Genomic DNA, 17,652 nt, shown 5'->3' with positions numbered 1-17,652 from the left:
AAATGATTTGATAACATAAAACATGTCATGAAAAAGCAGCTTGCTTTTCAAAATCTTCATTCTGGGCTGCAGCAAATGTGCATCAATGGATAAAAGTCAAGATTAATCATCAAATGCTGATAAAACAAAATAAAACTAAGGCAAACAAGCGAAACGGCACATTAAAAAAGATGACACAGTTCTACGGACAGAAAAGCTTGGCAGCATCATAATTTTATGATGAAAGGGATTGGAAAATATCTTCTTGTTTTTCGCTTTGCTTTTTAAAGTGCGGCATAAAGCTTCAAATAATTAGCCGGCACATAACCAACATTTCCAAATTCATTCTCGACAAGCCACCATTCTTCGTTGTCTTGCAGATCTTTCCTTTGGTGAACAGCTAACAGGTCGTCCTGCGCAACGGACAATTCGTCTGGGCCAGAAGCGCTGAAATCAAACAAAGCAATGCAAAAATCGACCGTATCTTCTTCTTCGTTTTCTATATTCGAAGAAGCAGTGCTATTTAATCGGTGCTTCGAATAGCCCTCAGGATGTGGAGGAGAAGCTGGAGGCGGCGGAGCGAATCTCGATGGCAACAGCATCGTGGTTCGTATTTGTTCATCTTCACGCCAATCAGTCGTCGTTGATCCACTCTTTTCTGCCCCTGACGGCTTGTTTGCACTGAGCTCATCAACTGATTCTCTATTTTCAGCGAATATGCTTTTATCATTATCTAAAAAATTTGCATCTATAATTTACACGCACGAGCATCAGTTTCAATGCTTACACGACGATACATGTTCATGCATGCAAGGCAAGACAACAAAACACGTCTCAACTGAACAAGAACAAAAAAGTATCATCCGCTGGCTATTCTCTTATTTATTTATTTATTTATTCATTTGTTTTGTTCGCTGCTTGATCATCCAAGAAAGATGTAAGTTTAGAAAAAGTAAGTACATACGTTATCATTATTTATTTTTACATTATTCACTTATTTACTGTGTATCATTGTTAATTTTTAATTAAGCGTGCATATAACCCTAGCGGTCGTTTGTTTATCAGTATTATTAGTACATGTTGGAGCATAATTATGCAAAACGATTTAGTGCAAATGTTTTCTGCCTTCATTTCATCGTTTTTCTGCAAAAAAAAAGAAAAATATATAAAATATTAGTGTTGTTTAACAATAACAAACATGCATATATTCGTTACAAAAATTATTAGAACATTAAACAATAATAATTAGCACCTTGAAAATTATTGGAATGCATTTTACTGTTGTCGGAAAATTGAACCCACTCATTTCTTTTCGAAGTATCCGTAAATATGGCTTGCAGTTCAGTATAGATCGAGTTCACTGAATTTTGCAAATTCTGCGACTGTTGTTGTTGTTGTTGCTTAAATATTTAAAATTTGAATAGTTCGAACAGATAACATAATTTCAACAATTTACCTTATAATAAGGCTTATCTAACAACAAATTCGGGGTTGCTATCGGTTGTTGACAGTTTCCTTCAGTTTCTACAAGGGGAACATTAATATTTCCCATACTGATCGGCTTGTGATGGGTATCTGTAGACGGTTGACTGCTTTCCGAATTCATCTGTTGCAACTGTTGACCAAATTGACATGCAAATGTCGACTGATGCTTAATAAACAAGTTGAATGTTACATTAAAAGTTTGTAAGCATTTTTCGATAAATTTCGGCAAATCGACCAACAGCTGTCTATTCAGTGCTTCATATTCTGATTGGCATTTTTTCATTCGTTGCATATTCTGAATATGCAGAAAGTGAGAGGATTAATTATTTTCAAAAAAAAATTATTTTTTGGTCTACATACCGTGTGCATTTTAACGTGTTCAGTAGCTTTGGTGTAACTTTTCTGCAGTTTGGAATCAGCCATTTCATAATCGAGCAGTTTGTCGCGACGTTTTTCCACCAATTTTTCCAAACCCTTCGCCTCGATCAACAATTTCGCCATCGGTGCAATGACGTCCGTTTGCAATGCATTGATCTGCAGTTGATTTGCATGTTAAGCAAAACACAAATACAGGCTACAATGTTTGATTGTGATTTACATGTTTTTGCGCGGCAGATCTGGGATCCACTTGATTGAACGTGTTCAAATATTTCAAAGCGAACTGCTGTGAGGGTGAATTATTCGAATCACTGCTATTGGGAAGAAAACTCTGTGCCATAGATTGATAGATGTTGAAAGTGGACAAAGTCCTATCACAGACGTCTTGCAAATTTTGCATGAAATCACGAATCTTCTTCACTTGAAAGAAAAACTGCTTCTCCAGACGGTCGTATTCTTCATCTTTGATCTGTTTGAATAATATTTCGCAATTAAGGCAACGAATTCAATCACCTGAGATCGTCTCATATACTTGTGGCGTAAAGCCTAACGTAGAGGACAGTCGCATGCCTAAACGTGCTCCTTTTTTCCTCATAGAATGAAAAGATACTTTCGCCAGTCGATCGGTCAAACTCTCGACAGAATCTTTTTTATATCTGGTAACTTAAAAACCAAACAACCAATGCAATTACTGCAGTATATACTTGAATAATAATAATTCACCTAAATCGACTTGCAGCTGGCTTTCGTTGATTGTTTGAGCAATTGAAGTTAAGCTTGAAATAGCAAACTGTAGATCTTTGTTAAAACATCGAGGTGTGTGCTAAAAATGTAAAAAGCATTTTTCACATTTGTCATCAAGAATTCCCTGATCCTCACCTTGAGCATTTCCGTTAAATATCGAGGATATTTCATAACTCGATGTATTGGACAAAGAATCGCCGAAAATACGTCAAAACAACATAAAGCTGATTTGCGGATATCAACCATCACCTTTTCCAATACAACTTTCTTCAATTCGTGATTTTGATACTATTAAAAAGAAAATTCTAACATTTAAAACGCTCGATTGTAACAAAAAACGACTGCGAAAATATCTGTTCACACTTCATTAATTTTCGAAACAACTGTTGTTTGGGTTTCAAAATAGCTAGTATAAGCCGACTCCAACGATCTTGATATATCGATAAATATCCCGCTAATACCAAGTACGGTAGGTTTCGCTGAAATATAAATATGAACGGTAAAACATGACAATAAAGGTGATTAATTATTTGACAAAGTTACTTGACAAATTTTCCAATTTTCCAATTAATGATTTTGATAAATTAATAAGCATGTTCATTTTTTCCATGAAATCATCCATATGTAACTCCGTTTGGTGCTTTTCAAATGCTTTTTCAATAATCATCAATTCATTACAGTAGTCTTTTTCCGATGATAGTATTTCATTGAAAATATTTGCCAATCGACCATTCCATTCACCGGAATGAGGACTTTCTTGATGAACAACGGGAAGAGTTTTCGGTCGTGGAGGAGGAATCTTCTTAGTAGATGGACTGAGAAAACTGTCATCGCATTTCATATACGAACTCATCACCAATGATGAAGGCAGTGCTGTAGCACATTTAGACGTCGACGGAGATGGAGACGTGCTGCAGATGGATGAAGATGGTGAGATCAGCTTCGAATCAACATTGCAATCACTGATTTTTCTATTTTTGCAGTCAAAATCAAGTGATAATAAATTACGAGCAATACATTTTTCCAATTCAATATCCAACTGCCTTTTTTGAGACATTTTCATATGGTCTTGCTTGTTTTGAATTTGGAAATCATTAATAGCTGTCAGATAGCTGCGAGGTAAGAGTCCCCTCGAAAGAGTTCTTTGATTTACTGCTTCAACCCACTCAGTTCCTACTGTTTTTAAAACAGTAATCAAGTCACCAGCCTTTACCATCAAATGATTAACAGTTGCAGCATTGTAATCAAAGAGAACTTTATAATAAGTCGATTTGTTGAAATCAGCTAAACCACCACTGCTACTTGCCCAGTGAGCATGAGAATTTGCACCCGTAACAGCAGGCCGATTAGCATTCGCTTCAGCTATTGCACTTTGTAATTCAGTACCAGAGACCGTTGGACAGTCTATAATAATATTCAAATAGCTTGTTGGAACAATGCCAGCACGCCCTTCGGCTGATACCAATGTCCATTCATTGTCAACGTGACCAATCAACGACAGTAGTTCGCCTGCTTCAACTGCCATTTCACCCTCATATTGTGGAACAAATTGGTATTTTACAATTGCATATGGCATTGTCGGTTTAGCCGGCAAATCTTTTTTGCTGTCTGATATTGCAAATTTGTATTCATTCAACGACGTTCTGGACTGTTCTTCTTCTTCTTCAACAATTTTAACAAACGATCTAGGAAATATGCCTCGACGATTCTGACAAGTTCCACGACACCAATATTTATCCAAAAATTCTTCAATGACCACTTGTTCACCTTCGTTTAAATCTATCTCCTCAGGCAAAGCAGCTTTCATTGATTTCAAGACAACAGCCCGTTTAGTTGGAACGTTATCATTTTCTCGAAATTGGCTATTGTCCAAATGCATGTCCAACTCACGCACAAAATTAGCGGGTAACAAACCACATTTTTCCCTCGAAACGCCTCGCCACCAATTTTCATCCACTTTTTCAATACCCAAAATAATATCACCTGATAAAAATAATTTAAAATTCAAATTTAAAAATAGCAATTGCATTATTTTTACCTGCGTTGACTGACAAATCACCGGCGGCTTGTGCGTGAAACGTCTGTAGAGCGATAAGCAGTTTCTGACCAGGTTGAACTTGTGGAAGATTCTCTTCAAAAACATATGATGAAGGGAATATACCCTGATATCCTTCGGCACTTTCGCCATAACACCTAAACAATATTATGCTTTCACTTTCAAATATACAAACTTTATTAACAAAATTATTGAGTACCAATTCGCATCAATAGTTTTCAATAAAATAATGATTTCACCAGCTCGGAAGTTCAAGTCGCCTGGAATATTTGTTTGAAAATTATGCAACGCTCGCATAATTTTAATTTTGGAATTCATTTTGAACAAACCGACGTCGCAAAAAATGGGCTTTTTGATTTATGGCAAAAAAAATGGCATAATCGAAAGCCCAAGCTAAAAAGGATTTTTCAACATTTGTCAATGGACTTTCATCTCATAGAATATGTAAAATTAGACTGCATGTTACGATTTCATTTTTCCACAGCTCAAGTGCAAGAAATTTAAAGCATAAATATTTAAAGTATTCAATTTAAATATAAGTAGTAAAACAATTTCTGGAGCCATATATTTAGACTTTTCATTTCCATGCCCTAACAATTGGAATGAACGTTATAAATGCAGGAGGTTTTTGTGTATTATTTAATCACTGCAACGAAACGATCAAATGCATTCCATACAAGTTATTCTTCCGCTAGATTAAATAGGTGAGTTCATACACTCAAAATTTTAAAATTATAACATAGATAGCAATTAACCAGTATAACGCAAAAGAATGCTGCATAATAAAGATGCAGATGTTGAACCTCAAAATTGGAAATATTACCTTTCATTAAATCATTCGTTTATCTAACAAAGATAAAAAATAACTAAATTTGTTCACATTAATTTATAGATTATAATAGATTTCAGCCTAAATAAAATAAATGCAATACATTTAAAAACACCTGATTTGCTTTCAGTTATACAGTATGTAAGTGGAACGTTGAATGTCGGTGACCTAATGAATTTACCTAGAAACATGAAAAATCATCCATATATATATATAATTAACAGTTTTTAGCTAAACAGGAAGGAATTTTTGAAACTAAAGCCGAACCAAAACGATTATGATTATAGGGTAAAAATCTGAAATAAATGCAGTAAATAACTATTGTAAGCACTTGCACTATCATATTTGTGAACTGATGTATTTGATAGAATGCTTTGCCAATAAAAATACTGAACAGTACTGAAAGCAAAGTTGAAAAAAATAAGCGCAATATGAATTAAAAAATAATGTTCAAAATGAAAATTGATTCTTTAAGCCGAAACTTAATTATGCGGAAGTTTACAAACGTACACCTTTAACCAGTGAATGCAGTTCATATACCTATGCATATCATTCTGAAAATTCAACCTGTTTGCTAGTAACTTCTCATTGAACAGCTGGATTATGTTAAAATACGAAATGTTAATTAATTTATAAGCTAAATACATTGAATAAAACGTCATAATCTTAAACAAATTGATTGATTTATCAGTATTATTAGTTCATAGTACATTTAATGTGTGTACGATATTGCTACGCTTGTGTATCAGCTGTTACTAATAGAATAAAAACATAAAAATAGCCTTACTTCAAAGTTCAGAAATGAAAGTACAGATATGCAGTTTAAATGCAAACTTTATGCGTATCTCTATTTGACTGACATTCTGAATGCTGGGAAATTCTAATCATCGCATTCAACAAAAATCTTTTAAAAAAGTTTTAGTTTAAAGTGCAGTTTTAAAGTTTAATTTAAAGTATATACAGTGAAGAAAGTAAAGTTCAATTTATGTGCATTCACCACAAAAATCATGTAATGATTTAATTTATTTGTTTCATTTAAAAAAATACATTTCAGTTTTAATTAAACATGCAAGTTTATTTTGTTTGTGATTTTGACTTTATCATAATTTTTTTCGCATTTATCAAATGCACAGATTAGTTCATTTCAACTTACTGTAGAATATGAATTATTTCATCAAATGTTAAGGTATTAATTTTTAATTTATCGCTGTTTAGAATTAAATTCAAATACTTCGAAAAAAATAGCAGTTTTATTGCTCAAATTTGTTTAAAATGGCTTATGTTATGCATTTCTGCTTTAAAATGGCAAGAATTCTAAATAATTTCAATTCATTACAAAGTAAGAACTGCAGCCCCGTTGATAAATTGCATGTAGAAAACATTTTTAGTGTTATAAATTTGGTTATAATACAATATCGAACAGTTATGTGAATATAAATTTAAATTACCCATTTTATATTTTTTGTTAAACTAACTTGATTATTACAGTATGAATGTTGAAGCGGCACCTGTCTTTCGTAGATTCATTGGACATTGTTATTTTGCATGTGATTGGTTTGCTTTCTGCTACCTAGCCGATGTATTTGTTTTAAAAATTGAGACGTGTGACTGCGGTTGATTTTGACTAGCAGCAACTGACCACTGTTTATGGCTGAAGTTTCAGCTTGTGTTGATGAAAAGAATCTATCTCTGTTGGATCGGAAACGTCAGCAGTGGGCAAAAGAGCGAGGTAGTTTTTATTGATTTAAAAAGTGAAAAAATATTTGATTTGAAATTAAAATTCCAAATAAATAATAAATAAAGCGTCAAATCAAAATTAATCAATGTGTAAAATGATGTTGGATTTGACTTGATTAAATCGGGTGGATGTGAATTTGTTTAACTTGATCGTGTTAATTTTATTTATTACTTGTGGGTGTGTGATGTTTTTTGAGTTTTTAATTTTAGCCGAAACGGAAGAATGGTTTCCGTTTGGTAAACCAGGCTCGGGTGCTCCGCTGAAATCACGCAATGATTTACCGTTACGCAATTCGCCGTATACTTCGAATAATGGCTGCTTTGCAGGCGACGCGGTGAATAACGGAGAGATTAATTTCTCTAATAAAAGTGTAAGTTGCATTGCATCGTTTGCTACTTCCGCGTGTGTTGGTTTTGTTTCTTTTTGTAAAATTTAACTTGTTTATACATCTGTGATGGTTGGTAATAAAGAAACTGCTCAGCGGTGGCCATGTCAGTGCCGTTGTATGAAATATTGTTCATATAGAGTGAAAACTTTTCTACCATCATTAAGACATTTTGCTGAAAATCGGTCACACTGACCTTCGACGTAATTATCGCAGTCGGTAGATCTAACTAAGACCGTATGATGTACATTCTTCAAGCTTATTGTCCGACCCTTGCAGTTTATAGTTCCCCATTAATATTGGTCATTTCGGCAAGGTGACCGTCAAGTCCGGTGAACTGGCTTCGTCGGTTTACTTTCAACTCTATTTTTATTAATTCTTATAAATCGCATTTCTTCTCATATTCTCACAATTTTACATTTAATATTACCACAAACTGAACTTCCTCTGTCAAGCTTTTGGATATTATTTGTTATTTTTGTTGAAAAATATGAAAATTTTTGTATTTTTTCATAATTTTGTTTGAAATTTAATATGAACAAAGGCGGTTTGCTTTGTCTTTTTTCTATTTATGTCAAGTATTTTCTTATCAAGATGGAATGAAAACGCCTTTAAATTTCTTTCTAGTTTTCATATCGACTGATTGATTTGCTGTTGTTGTTTGTCACTGTTTTTGAAAGAACAGTTTTTCTGTAAGAGTGGTATTTAGAATTTTCAAATTGAACATTTACAGCCTATTTTTGTTGAAAAAAAAGAAATACATTTTTCAAAATTAGATAAGAATCTTTTTGAAACTATGAACTGAAGGAATAATTTTCTGCTGAAAGAAGCTTTATGACGAAAAAGACGGTTTACTTCAATCTACTTGCCCTTTTCAGTGATAGCTGGAATTCAAAGAATTGTTCACTATAACAATTGTTTGCATTGCCATTCCTATCAGGCGTGGTTTCACTACTGTTTCCTCCGCTGCTCATCTTAACTATTTAATATTACACTTCAATTAATTTATTTTTGCATATAGTTGGAAAAAATTTGCAACTTGTAAAAAGGTTTTCTAATCTGCACGATATTAGCATTATTCGATACCAGAGATCAGTAGAGAGTATGCAAGAGGGGTGAGGGGTTATGCATATATTATTTTATTTTTGCAGTGACATATATTGGTTTGCAGTTCAGTTGTGCAACTGCTGAATGCTTGTCATGTTCGATTCAGCTTATCATTAATTATTTTTTGTTTCCGTATCTTTTATTTACAATTTTAACAAACAAAGTTGTCGTATTTCGTTGGCAAAGGACAAAAACTGATCGAAAAGCTCAACTTTAACCTGTTGGTAAACTTTTTTTTGTTTTCTTTATGTGGGAAGAATTTTCAGTGAAATAAATTGTTTACCTTGTTGCAAACATCCATCCTGTGTGCGTGTGCACAAATAAACAGACACGCACACACACACAGTGCACGAAATATGCGATGGAAGTGTGCGAATTGCTAGATTTTTGCATTTGAAAATTTATACTTGCCAACATCTAGTTGCTCGTTTTGCTTTTGCATCTCAGAACAAGCTTGCTTGGGTTTGTAAAATCTGGTTAGTGGCGTTCCTAAGGCATTTTAGCCTCTCATTCGTTTACATTTTTGTTTGAATCATCACACTTTACCTCTATTGAACATTTTCCAGTTTTGCTGACACTTCAATCACTTCTGATATTCTTCTTCTTCTTCTTCTTCAGCTGAGGAAAATTGAATCAATCATTTCTCATACATGCATTCCCATTTGCATCTTCTGTTTTAATCATCATCCAAATCATATTTTAATTTTTCTCATTTATTTGATAAAGGAAAAAACAGTTTGTCAAAAAAGATGCAGTTTTACAAACGGCTATTCCGCTTTACATTTCTTGCGTGTTATGTTTTCCTACATAAAAAATTATCTTATTCAGTTTAAACTAGTTCAAGATTCATTTAATTTTGCTTTTGGTAATTTTTTTTTACAATTTTCTAGTGAAATGTTCTCCATTTTAATTGCTATGGGGAAAAATGGAACAGTTTCAAATAAATGAACGAAAATTATTCTCACCCACGTAATGCAATAATCATATATACATTCGGATAATTTTTCTTTTTAAATTATTTATGATACTTAAAAATTGTTTTCAATTTTATTCGGATAAAATGATTGATAATTTTTTAATTGTTCAAGGCAGTCAGTATGTCAGGTTTAAAACTGATTTTTTCTTTTTTTTAATTATTAAATTCAACATCTGTTTCGGCATTGTTGTCAAGAGGACATGCGAAGTAAGTAAAAGATGGCAAAATATATTTTCCGTTTTTCAATGATAAACTACATGCAAATAGTTTTATGTCAGCTTGATTTCATCTCGTTTTTTACTTCAAGCATTATTCTTGTATTTTTATTTTATATCAATACAGAATTACAATTAAACAATTATATTAGCAGTTTCAAGTAATAATTGAAAAAATATTAGTACTTTTTATTTTTTTCTTTTCCTTGACACTTTGTTTGATTTATAATATTAATGCTGTTTAGTTGTGCAACGGTTAGCTTACGTCATAAATTTATTTCTCCACATGAGAAAATGAATTAGCTACCTTCTTCCTTGTCAACTGTTAGGTTTTGATTGTATGACTCATTGCTGACATTTGAGCAGTTAAATTTTTTTTGATTTTGCGAAATGGGAACAAGTTATCAGAAATGTAAAATGATGAATGTGCAGTTTCCTGTAGACCACGAAACTAATTAATTAATTATTGTTATTCATTTTGCTTTTGTTTCAGGTCGATTCTGCTGTGAATAATGCAATCCAAGATAAATCATGCAAAGTATTTGCTCAGTCTCCTGTTGTTAATCTAAACGAGCGGAAAATTGTTGGTCCTGGCTTTGCAGGCATGACGCCGGTTGCATTTATACCAGTGCCTTGCACTAATTTGTGTGCAGATTTTGGTCAAAATTATTTCCAATCTGTAGGAACTCCACTTTTGACCAATGTGAATAATGCATTGGGGAATCAATTTTCTAATGGTGGAAATTTTTCAACCTCCAATTCACTTCAGGTGAATAAACGACAAATTAAGTTTTGCTTCAACTGTAATTGTTTTTTTCTTGGTTTGCCTGTACTTAAAGCTTTTACATTTTTATTTAGGTTGACACTGGAAATAATGTTGTTCGTCATGATAAAAACGATCTGTTGCAGAGTGCATCTTACCCGTTGGATCAGTGTAATAATTTTAACTCTTGTGCAGGTTTGCAGTCACCAGTGGGCTCATCTCCATACAATGTAATCAACAATGCATCTGTTTCTTCATCTTGTCCAGCACCTGGTACTAATGGTCTCAGACAAAATTATATTCTGCCAGCTTTTCAAGATGCGTTTACTTTTTCACCAGTTTCTGCCAACGCTAGCATGTCACCGACGACATTTAACGGTCCAAAATCGCCCTACAATTACTGCAGTACTCCAAACAGCAGCAAACCACAGTCACTCAGTGGTATTGAACCTTACGATATGTCCGGCAATTCGTTTGGCGCCAGCATTTTCAGTTGTAGTTATCCGGGTGCATTGGACGATTTTACAGTGTAAGATGGAATAATAAAATTTTTATTTCATTGCATATTCAATTGAATTTCAATGTTTTTTTAAGTCATAAACGAAGAAATTTGGCTACTGAACCAATAAGTGAACAAGAAATTGAAATGAAGCACCGAAATGCTTTGAAACAAAGGGTAGAAAATATTGAAAATTCATTAATGAAAAAGGAATAAATTATAATATTTTCAGATAATTTTTGATGAACAAATTCAACAGAAACAGCGTGAGAAATTGTTGGAAATTCAACGCGAAAAGCAAGATCAAGAACGTGTAGAACGAGAACGTCGAGAAATGGAACGACGAAGGCAAATTGCAAATGCACGAGAAAGAGAACGATGGTCAAAATTGAAGGTGATTTTTTATTCGATTTTGTTCATTATTTGAAATTTAGACAATTTTAATTATTTTGATATATTGTCTTATAATATGAATGAAGTGGATGAATAGTCGAATGATTTAATTCATCACTGTATTCGTGTAGGAAGAGGAAGAGAGAAGGGAAAAGTGCGTTCTGGAATCTTGGCAGAAAGCGAAAGAAGAAGCGTCGAAATTGAAACACGCCCGTCTTTTGCAGCATTCAGCTTCTCGGTCACCAGACGACGATGATGATGAAATGATCTTCATACCTGGTTATCAACAGCCACACTGTGTGGACGAGATTGGCTCTTCGTTTAACAATATGAATTTGTCCCCATCAAATGGTCGTTTTTTATTTTCGAATTCAAATTCGGAAAATTTCGCTCGTGGTCAGCCCTGCTACAGTAGTATTAGAGAGCGTTCGAATTTCAGCAGTCCTGGCGATGATCGGCCAATCAAACCGTTGACACAAAATCCCCTGGATATGTGGGAAGAGTTGATCAATAAGCAGAAGAAGAAAAATAAGCAAAATAATAAGCACAATGAGCAATTGTCGAAGGATGGTGGTGTTGAACAGCAGCAGGATTGTGGCGCAAAATCGAGTGTAATTTTAAGGCGTGCCGTCAGTGATGCAACAGTGACTCCTAAAACGAGGTCCAAATATTCGTTGCAAACGTCCATAGTACGTCCTTTGTTGAGGAAGAGCAAAGAGAATACAGGGGATAGCAAATCAACTCAAGAAATTAAGAAAGCTGAAAAGAAGAAGAATAAGAAGAAGAAGAAGAAGAAGAAAGGATCTACATCCTCTTCTATTGCTGATGACACATCCGAAACTGGTCGGTAAGTTGGTTGTGCTTTGCCACTTTGAACCGTTGCTTTCAAATTGATCCCGTTGAATTGAAATTATTTATTCCAATTTTAATACAGTACAAGGGGAAATTCAAAGATGGAAGCAGCTTCAAATTTTTTCAACAAATTGTCCAAATCGTTTCACCATATTAGCCCACGCAGCCGTACTGCTACATTGAGCACTGTTTCGACAAATCAGGCGGAACCAAGTGACAATCGTGATAGCATTTTCATTCCAGACAATCCTTGGGGTGATCAACTTGGAGGAGCGGTAATGGTTTTGTTTACTTTTAATTTGCTTTTTCATCAAATGAAAAATATTCATCGTATATCAAATATTTGAATGTTGAAAATTATATTTAGAATCCACTTTTCCAGCCATTGATGACGCGCAGTCGCAAGCCGAAAAAAATATTTGAACAGCAGCAAAGTTCGACTACAAATTTACGTCAGTCAACGGTGAATAGTAGCAATGTTGAAGATGCCGAATCAAAGCTGGACGACTGTACAGAAAATGGGTTACTTTCTGAAAAGCAATTTCAACGATCACCTAGTTTAAGAATACCAACGGCATCCAATTTTACATATAAAGTGAATTCTCTCTCTCTTTTCTCTCTTTTCTTTATTCTCTAATTGAATAATTTTTTAAAAAGGAAAATTGTTTTTTTTTAATTTTAGAGTCAAAAATATCGATCGATATCTGCGAAAATATTTCAACCTTCCGAGAGTCATCGAAATTTAGCTGAGCGACTTTTACAACTTAGAAAGGTTGACTGACGGATTTTCAGATTATTGTAATGTTGTTGTTGTTGGAATTGATTTAATTTGTAATTTTAGCTGCTTAAAGAAAAAAATAAAGAATTGGAAAGCATTGTTTTGAAGCCGATCAATTCGAGCGAATCGAATGCTAAACATTGATGCTGGCGATTTATTATCATTATTATCTTTATTTGTTCACTTATCCTTATTTGTTTGCTTTGTGTAATGAATTAAAATTTATCGATGCATTGTAATAAGGTGAATTGTTATTTATCAATTCTCCTCCACTTATGAGCAGGAAGTTGACAACGAACCATTACTCTCAGCTAGCTTATTAACAGCTCTTTAAATAATGAGGTAATTTTTTTTCTTTTGTCTTTTTTCAAATATCATAAGTTAGAATTTTTGAAAATTCTTACAACTAACTAGAATTTATACTTATGTTTACACATACTTGATGAAAGACAATATTTTGAGCAAATATACAGAAACCAGCGATAAAATATTGTTATTCAATTCATTTATCACCATTGGTTATTGAAGTTAATATGAATAAGTTTTAAATTTATTGTCTTTATATCTTCAATAATAATCACGATCAAACTGTCACTTGTTGATCACTTTTTCATTTGCACGCAGTTAAATAAGAAAAATCAAGTTTTATTATCGTAATCCATTGAGTCAACAGCTACAGTATGTCAGTTCAAATTTTCCGGTTGTAACATTGCGTGTTGCACAAAAATTTTAAAACTTTTCATGCAATTTAAAGAGTAAAACCTAATGTTTTTCTTTTGACAATCAAAAGATATTATTCAACTTTTCGGCAATGGTTTTCTCAGCTTTTTCTTACTTCATAATTAATTATTTATTTTTTATTTCAAACTTTTGTTTTTTAATTTTTTTGTTGCTATTTTTGGTAATGAGTGATTATTTTTTAAACGATTGCTTGAAATGATTTTCATTTTTAAATGTGATTTAAAAAATTTTCAATTTTCAATTACGTTCTTAAATATATTATTTATCTTATTTTATTGCAAGTGCCGTTTGATTCTACTTAAAAGTTTTTTTTTCTATTTGCTATTCTTTTTTTTGTTTGTTATTAATGAATTGTGAAAATTCAAAAAATTATTTAAATCCATAAAACATTTTAAAGATGTTTTCGTGAATTTTCAATTCTATTTGTTAATAAATGTTAATAATGCAAGTTTTGCATGTAAATTTGGTGTATGTTGTCAGCAATTTTCACTGGTTTGAATTATGGTTTTCTTTTCTTATTTTAAATATTTCTCTTGTAGAAACGAATGCTCAAGTCTGATTACAATTTAATTAAGCTAACTTTTCACTGGTGAACAGAGAAAATTTTTTTGATGCTATAACTTTTGCAACATTTTTTTGGTTATTTTTTATTGTTACTTTGCCATTTTGTGAAGGATTTAATTTAAAAAAAATAACACGAACGAACAAAGGAGAGGAATCATCCGCTGAAGCGTTGATTTGATTTGGTAGTTTGTAACTTTTTTTCTCAATTACCGTACCAGCCGTCAACTTTGTACGGTTTTTGAGTTTTTCAAATTGTTTGTGACTTTTCAACTCTGAATAAAGTCAGCAAGATCAAAACATTAGCTAAACCGTTATTTTCTCCTTCATGTTATGGTTGTTCTTTTTGGAGTTTGTTCTTTTGATCAAAAAAGTTATTTTGCTTTTTCTTCAAAGCTCTCCACAATTCACTTCATCAGTTGGCTTTTTCTTTTTTCCATGCTGCATCTAGATGAATTTGATTTGAATATTTTCTTCTGAAAACCAGTCACTTCTGAGGCATATCAAGTAACTAACTAATTGTACAACAGATTAACCGTTTATTCATTTATCACCTCATTAATAGACGAATTTTCGATGAATTTTGTCAAAGTATTTCTGTTTCTTTACAGTTCTGTCCAAGGTTTATTAGTATACTGTGAAAAATTAATAGTACTTTACATGTATATAAAAATTCAATGAAATAAATTTGTTTTTTACGATCTCTTTTCATTTGTTTTGAAAAAACAACATATGTAATAAATGATAGAGTTTTAAGAGAACTTTAGAATTGAATTTTTTTTAATAACATTAATTCGAATGAATGTAAGAAGTGGAGCATAAATTTTATGTGATTTACAGGGGAAAAAAAGTATATATAATAAAACTGGTCGTTTTTATGAAGACATTTTATGGTAGACATGAAAGTAAGCAACCAAACCAACCATACCTGTTTAAGAGAAATGTTATGTTCTTTTAAAAATTGTTCTTAAATTTTGAATTGATAAATTTGCACCCATTGTTTGTTCACTTTCAGGCATTGTTCAATATTAAAAAAGGTATGTTAAATTTGTTGATGGCAAATTAGGTCAATTAATAAAAATCAAGTAATTTGTTCATAATTTAACTAATTAGCAGCTTCTTCAATTAAACATTGTTCATTTGCTTTTGAATAAGTAACACGTGCATGCGAGCTGACGACGTTATGTTTAATTGGTGTTGTTGTTCTTGTTGATCTTATTTCCAATATTAACTAACATTGTTGTTGTTATTTGTTTCAGTTATTGTTATTTTGTTAAATTATAATCATTATTTATAAACTGTTCAATTTGTTAATTTCAATATTGTCTGAATGTTCAGTTTTCCAATTCATTCAGATTTATGTGCATTATTCAAATTCAGTGCCTTCGATTTTTATTCAAAAATTGATGTAACTAAATTTTATTATTGTAATTTTTTATTTATATAACTGACTGCGGTAAAATGAAATGTGCAGATATGAACGTTCGTGTTTATATGTAAATGATGTGTTTTAATAAGTTGCCATATAATAAGCGTCAATTTGTTTTTTTAGCGGTAATGCTTTGCTTTGGCTTTCATCTTCTTTTGTTTCCATTTGTGTGTAGATGGTTTTTGTGTTTGTTCGTTTTTGTATTATATGAAGAAAAAGCTTGAATGAGCATTTATTATTAATATATACCGATTATCATTAGGAACTATCTCATCTCATCTAATCTAATCTGTCGACCTTCCTTTATTCAAGGCTAGCTTTTCCATAGCAAACCGACCATGAATGTTGTTTCATCTTGATGTTTGTTTGTTAATTTTGTTCATCTACATCATCTTTGGATTAGCGCGACCTTTTGCTTTCCATTTACGTTCAATGCTTCTATTTTTCCATCTCTTTCACTGATATTGTCTAATAATCGTGAAAAGTTAGCTTCTGAATTATTTCTCCTGTTGATGTTTTGCTTCATGCAGCATGGTTCAGCTAATTTTTGCTTTGAAATCTCAACCGTATGCAAACTTTTCCCTTTTCATGAAAAAGCTTAAGCTGAACTTAATTGCACTTTCCATATTTCAAATTCATCTTGTAGTTCACATTAGGTAAATATTTTTTTATTTGATCAAATTATTTTACTTTTATATTAATTTTGCTTGAATTCAAATAGGAAAAATGTGAACATTCATTTTGCATGCTTTCTTCATACACTTCTACTATTATGCCGTTCAGTGTAGCTAACACTGAAATAGCTAGCATCATTTGTTATATTTATCATTTTAATATTTTCAAACTGAGATTGAATTTTGTTTTAAATACATTTTTGTACGGCATAATTTTTTCTTCTTATAACAGTATCCCAATAATAATGTTCATAATTGAAAACTTTTATTTCTTTTGTTTCTACTTGTTACTTTCACATCAGCCGCTAGCCGGTGGGCAATTGAAACCATCCAGCCAGCTCCATCCAGCTGTGAAAAATTGTTTCTCGTGGAATATACAACGTTCCTCTTCCATAATTTATCCACCAACCCAAATGCCGATGCATGAAATAAATCATCGCCGCTGGTTGTTCCCTTATTTAAATGTTTTGCATCTTTGCGTGCTTTTCAAATCACACATTCCAATTTCATCAGTCAACATATTCAACTAGAGCTAATAATCATCCAATAACTGATATTACTTAAAATGTGAATAATAAAAAAATTTATAAACAAAAGTTGCTTCTCGGATGAAATACATTAGGCATGTTTTGTTTGTAGAGATAAATTTTTATCTTTTGCATATTTTCTCATATTATTATTATTCAATTTAAGAAAAATAAAACAGCTAATTTACTTTTATATTAAGCTATTTTTCTGTATGTTTTTTTCATTCTTAATTGTTTGCTGTTCCTTTTTGCATAACTCATTTTAGACTTACGCTTGCAATTTCTGTTGTAAGTTAGTGTTGAATGGTAAGTAAAAGAAATAAATATTTATGAAATTAAAAAAATTATAACATTAGTGTATCGTTTTTGAGATTGAATATTGATATAATTTTTGGCAGCATTTGCAGAAAGATTGTAAGATGACTGGCGTTCTGTTGTCCAGGTTTCGTCGGTCAATACCATTTCCGGCCGATGGTCAATTTTACTGATGAACAGTTGTCTACCTTGTTGACCAGTGCCAATCAAAACTCTTCCAGTTGCCAT

At 32.3% G+C, this 17,652-nt stretch overlaps 4 protein-coding genes across 4 annotated transcripts; 2 read left to right on the top strand and 2 right to left on the bottom strand.

The window, feature by feature from the left end:
* Positions 1–263: 263 nt before the first annotated feature.
* Tsp_02517 (putative SH3 domain protein) lies at positions 264–6,024 on the bottom strand. The gene is made up of 12 exons (XM_003378794.1): positions 6,012–6,024; positions 5,587–5,652; positions 4,818–4,902; positions 4,625–4,779; positions 3,130–4,569; positions 2,950–3,065; positions 2,722–2,853; positions 2,063–2,311; positions 1,825–1,998; positions 1,436–1,759; positions 1,259–1,379; positions 264–712 (listed from the first exon to the last, which is right to left on the bottom strand). Exons 1-12 carry the CDS (start codon positions 6,022–6,024, stop codon positions 264–266), a joined length of 3,324 nt encoding a protein of 1,107 aa, XP_003378842.1.
* A 719-nt stretch (positions 6,025–6,743) lies between these two features.
* Positions 6,744–7,970, top strand: Tsp_02516 (conserved hypothetical protein). Its single transcript, XM_003378793.1, has 4 exons — positions 6,744–6,810; positions 7,135–7,200; positions 7,419–7,579; positions 7,881–7,970. Exons 1-4 carry the CDS (start codon positions 6,744–6,746, stop codon positions 7,968–7,970), a joined length of 384 nt encoding a protein of 127 aa, XP_003378841.1.
* A 1,656-nt stretch (positions 7,971–9,626) lies between these two features.
* On the top strand, positions 9,627–13,321 carry Tsp_02515 (hypothetical protein). The gene is made up of 12 exons (XM_003378792.1): positions 9,627–9,670; positions 9,790–9,805; positions 10,386–10,661; positions 10,751–10,802; positions 10,851–11,184; positions 11,250–11,331; positions 11,387–11,548; positions 11,679–12,394; positions 12,482–12,674; positions 12,767–12,994; positions 13,082–13,171; positions 13,241–13,321. The coding sequence occupies exons 1-12, from the start codon at positions 9,627–9,629 to the stop codon at positions 13,319–13,321; spliced, it is 2,274 nt and encodes a 757-aa protein (XP_003378840.1).
* Positions 13,322–16,662: 3,341 nt separating this feature from the next.
* Tsp_02514 (conserved hypothetical protein) lies at positions 16,663–17,652 on the bottom strand. The gene is made up of 3 exons (XM_003378791.1): positions 17,461–17,652; positions 16,874–17,035; positions 16,663–16,752 (listed from the first exon to the last, which is right to left on the bottom strand). Exons 1-3 carry the CDS (start codon positions 17,650–17,652, stop codon positions 16,663–16,665), a joined length of 444 nt encoding a protein of 147 aa, XP_003378839.1.

Source organism: Trichinella spiralis (genome assembly GCF_000181795.1).
Source record: "Trichinella spiralis strain ISS 195 chromosome Unknown Scfld2, whole genome shotgun sequence".
Lineage (NCBI taxonomy): Eukaryota > Metazoa > Nematoda > Enoplea > Trichinellida > Trichinellidae > Trichinella > Trichinella spiralis.
The sequence above is the reverse complement of the archived record's forward strand: the minus strand, read 5'-3'. Positions and strand labels throughout refer to the sequence as shown.

Coding starts and splice junctions, on each gene's coding strand:
- Tsp_02517 (XM_003378794.1), bottom strand. Junction 2,312..2,721: donor ATTTAACGGAAATGCTCAAG/GTGAGGATCAGG, acceptor TTATTCAAACAG/ATCAAAGATGAAGAATACGA. Junction 713..1,258: donor GGTTCAATTTTCCGACAACA/GTAAAATGCATT, acceptor CAAATTTTTTAG/ATAATGATAAAAGCATATTC.
- Tsp_02516 (XM_003378793.1), top strand. CDS start 6,744: ATGGCTTATGTTATGCATTTCTGCTTTAAAATGGCAAGAATTCTAAAT. Junction 6,811..7,134: donor TAATTTCAATTCATTACAAA/GTAAGAACTGCA, acceptor CTGAAGTTTCAG/CTTGTGTTGATGAAAAGAAT. Junction 7,201..7,418: donor GCAGTGGGCAAAAGAGCGAG/GTAGTTTTTATT, acceptor TTTTAATTTTAG/CCGAAACGGAAGAATGGTTT.
- Tsp_02515 (XM_003378792.1), top strand. CDS start 9,627: ATGGAACAGTTTCAAATAAATGAACGAAAATTATTCTCACCCAC. Junction 11,185..11,249: donor GCATTGGACGATTTTACAGT/GTAAGATGGAAT, acceptor TGTTTTTTTAAG/TCATAAACGAAGAAATTTGG. Junction 11,332..11,386: donor GAAATGCTTTGAAACAAAGG/GTAGAAAATATT, acceptor TAATATTTTCAG/ATAATTTTTGATGAACAAAT.
- Tsp_02514 (XM_003378791.1), bottom strand. CDS start 17,652: ATGGCAACTGGAAGAGTTTTGATTGGCACTGGTCAACAAGGTAGACAA. Junction 17,036..17,460: donor CTCAAAAACGATACACTAAT/GTTATAATTTTT, acceptor CATTTAAATAAG/GGAACAACCAGCGGCGATGA. Junction 16,753..16,873: donor GGCTAGCGGCTGATGTGAAA/GTAACAAGTAGA, acceptor ATTCAATCTCAG/TTTGAAAATATTAAAATGAT.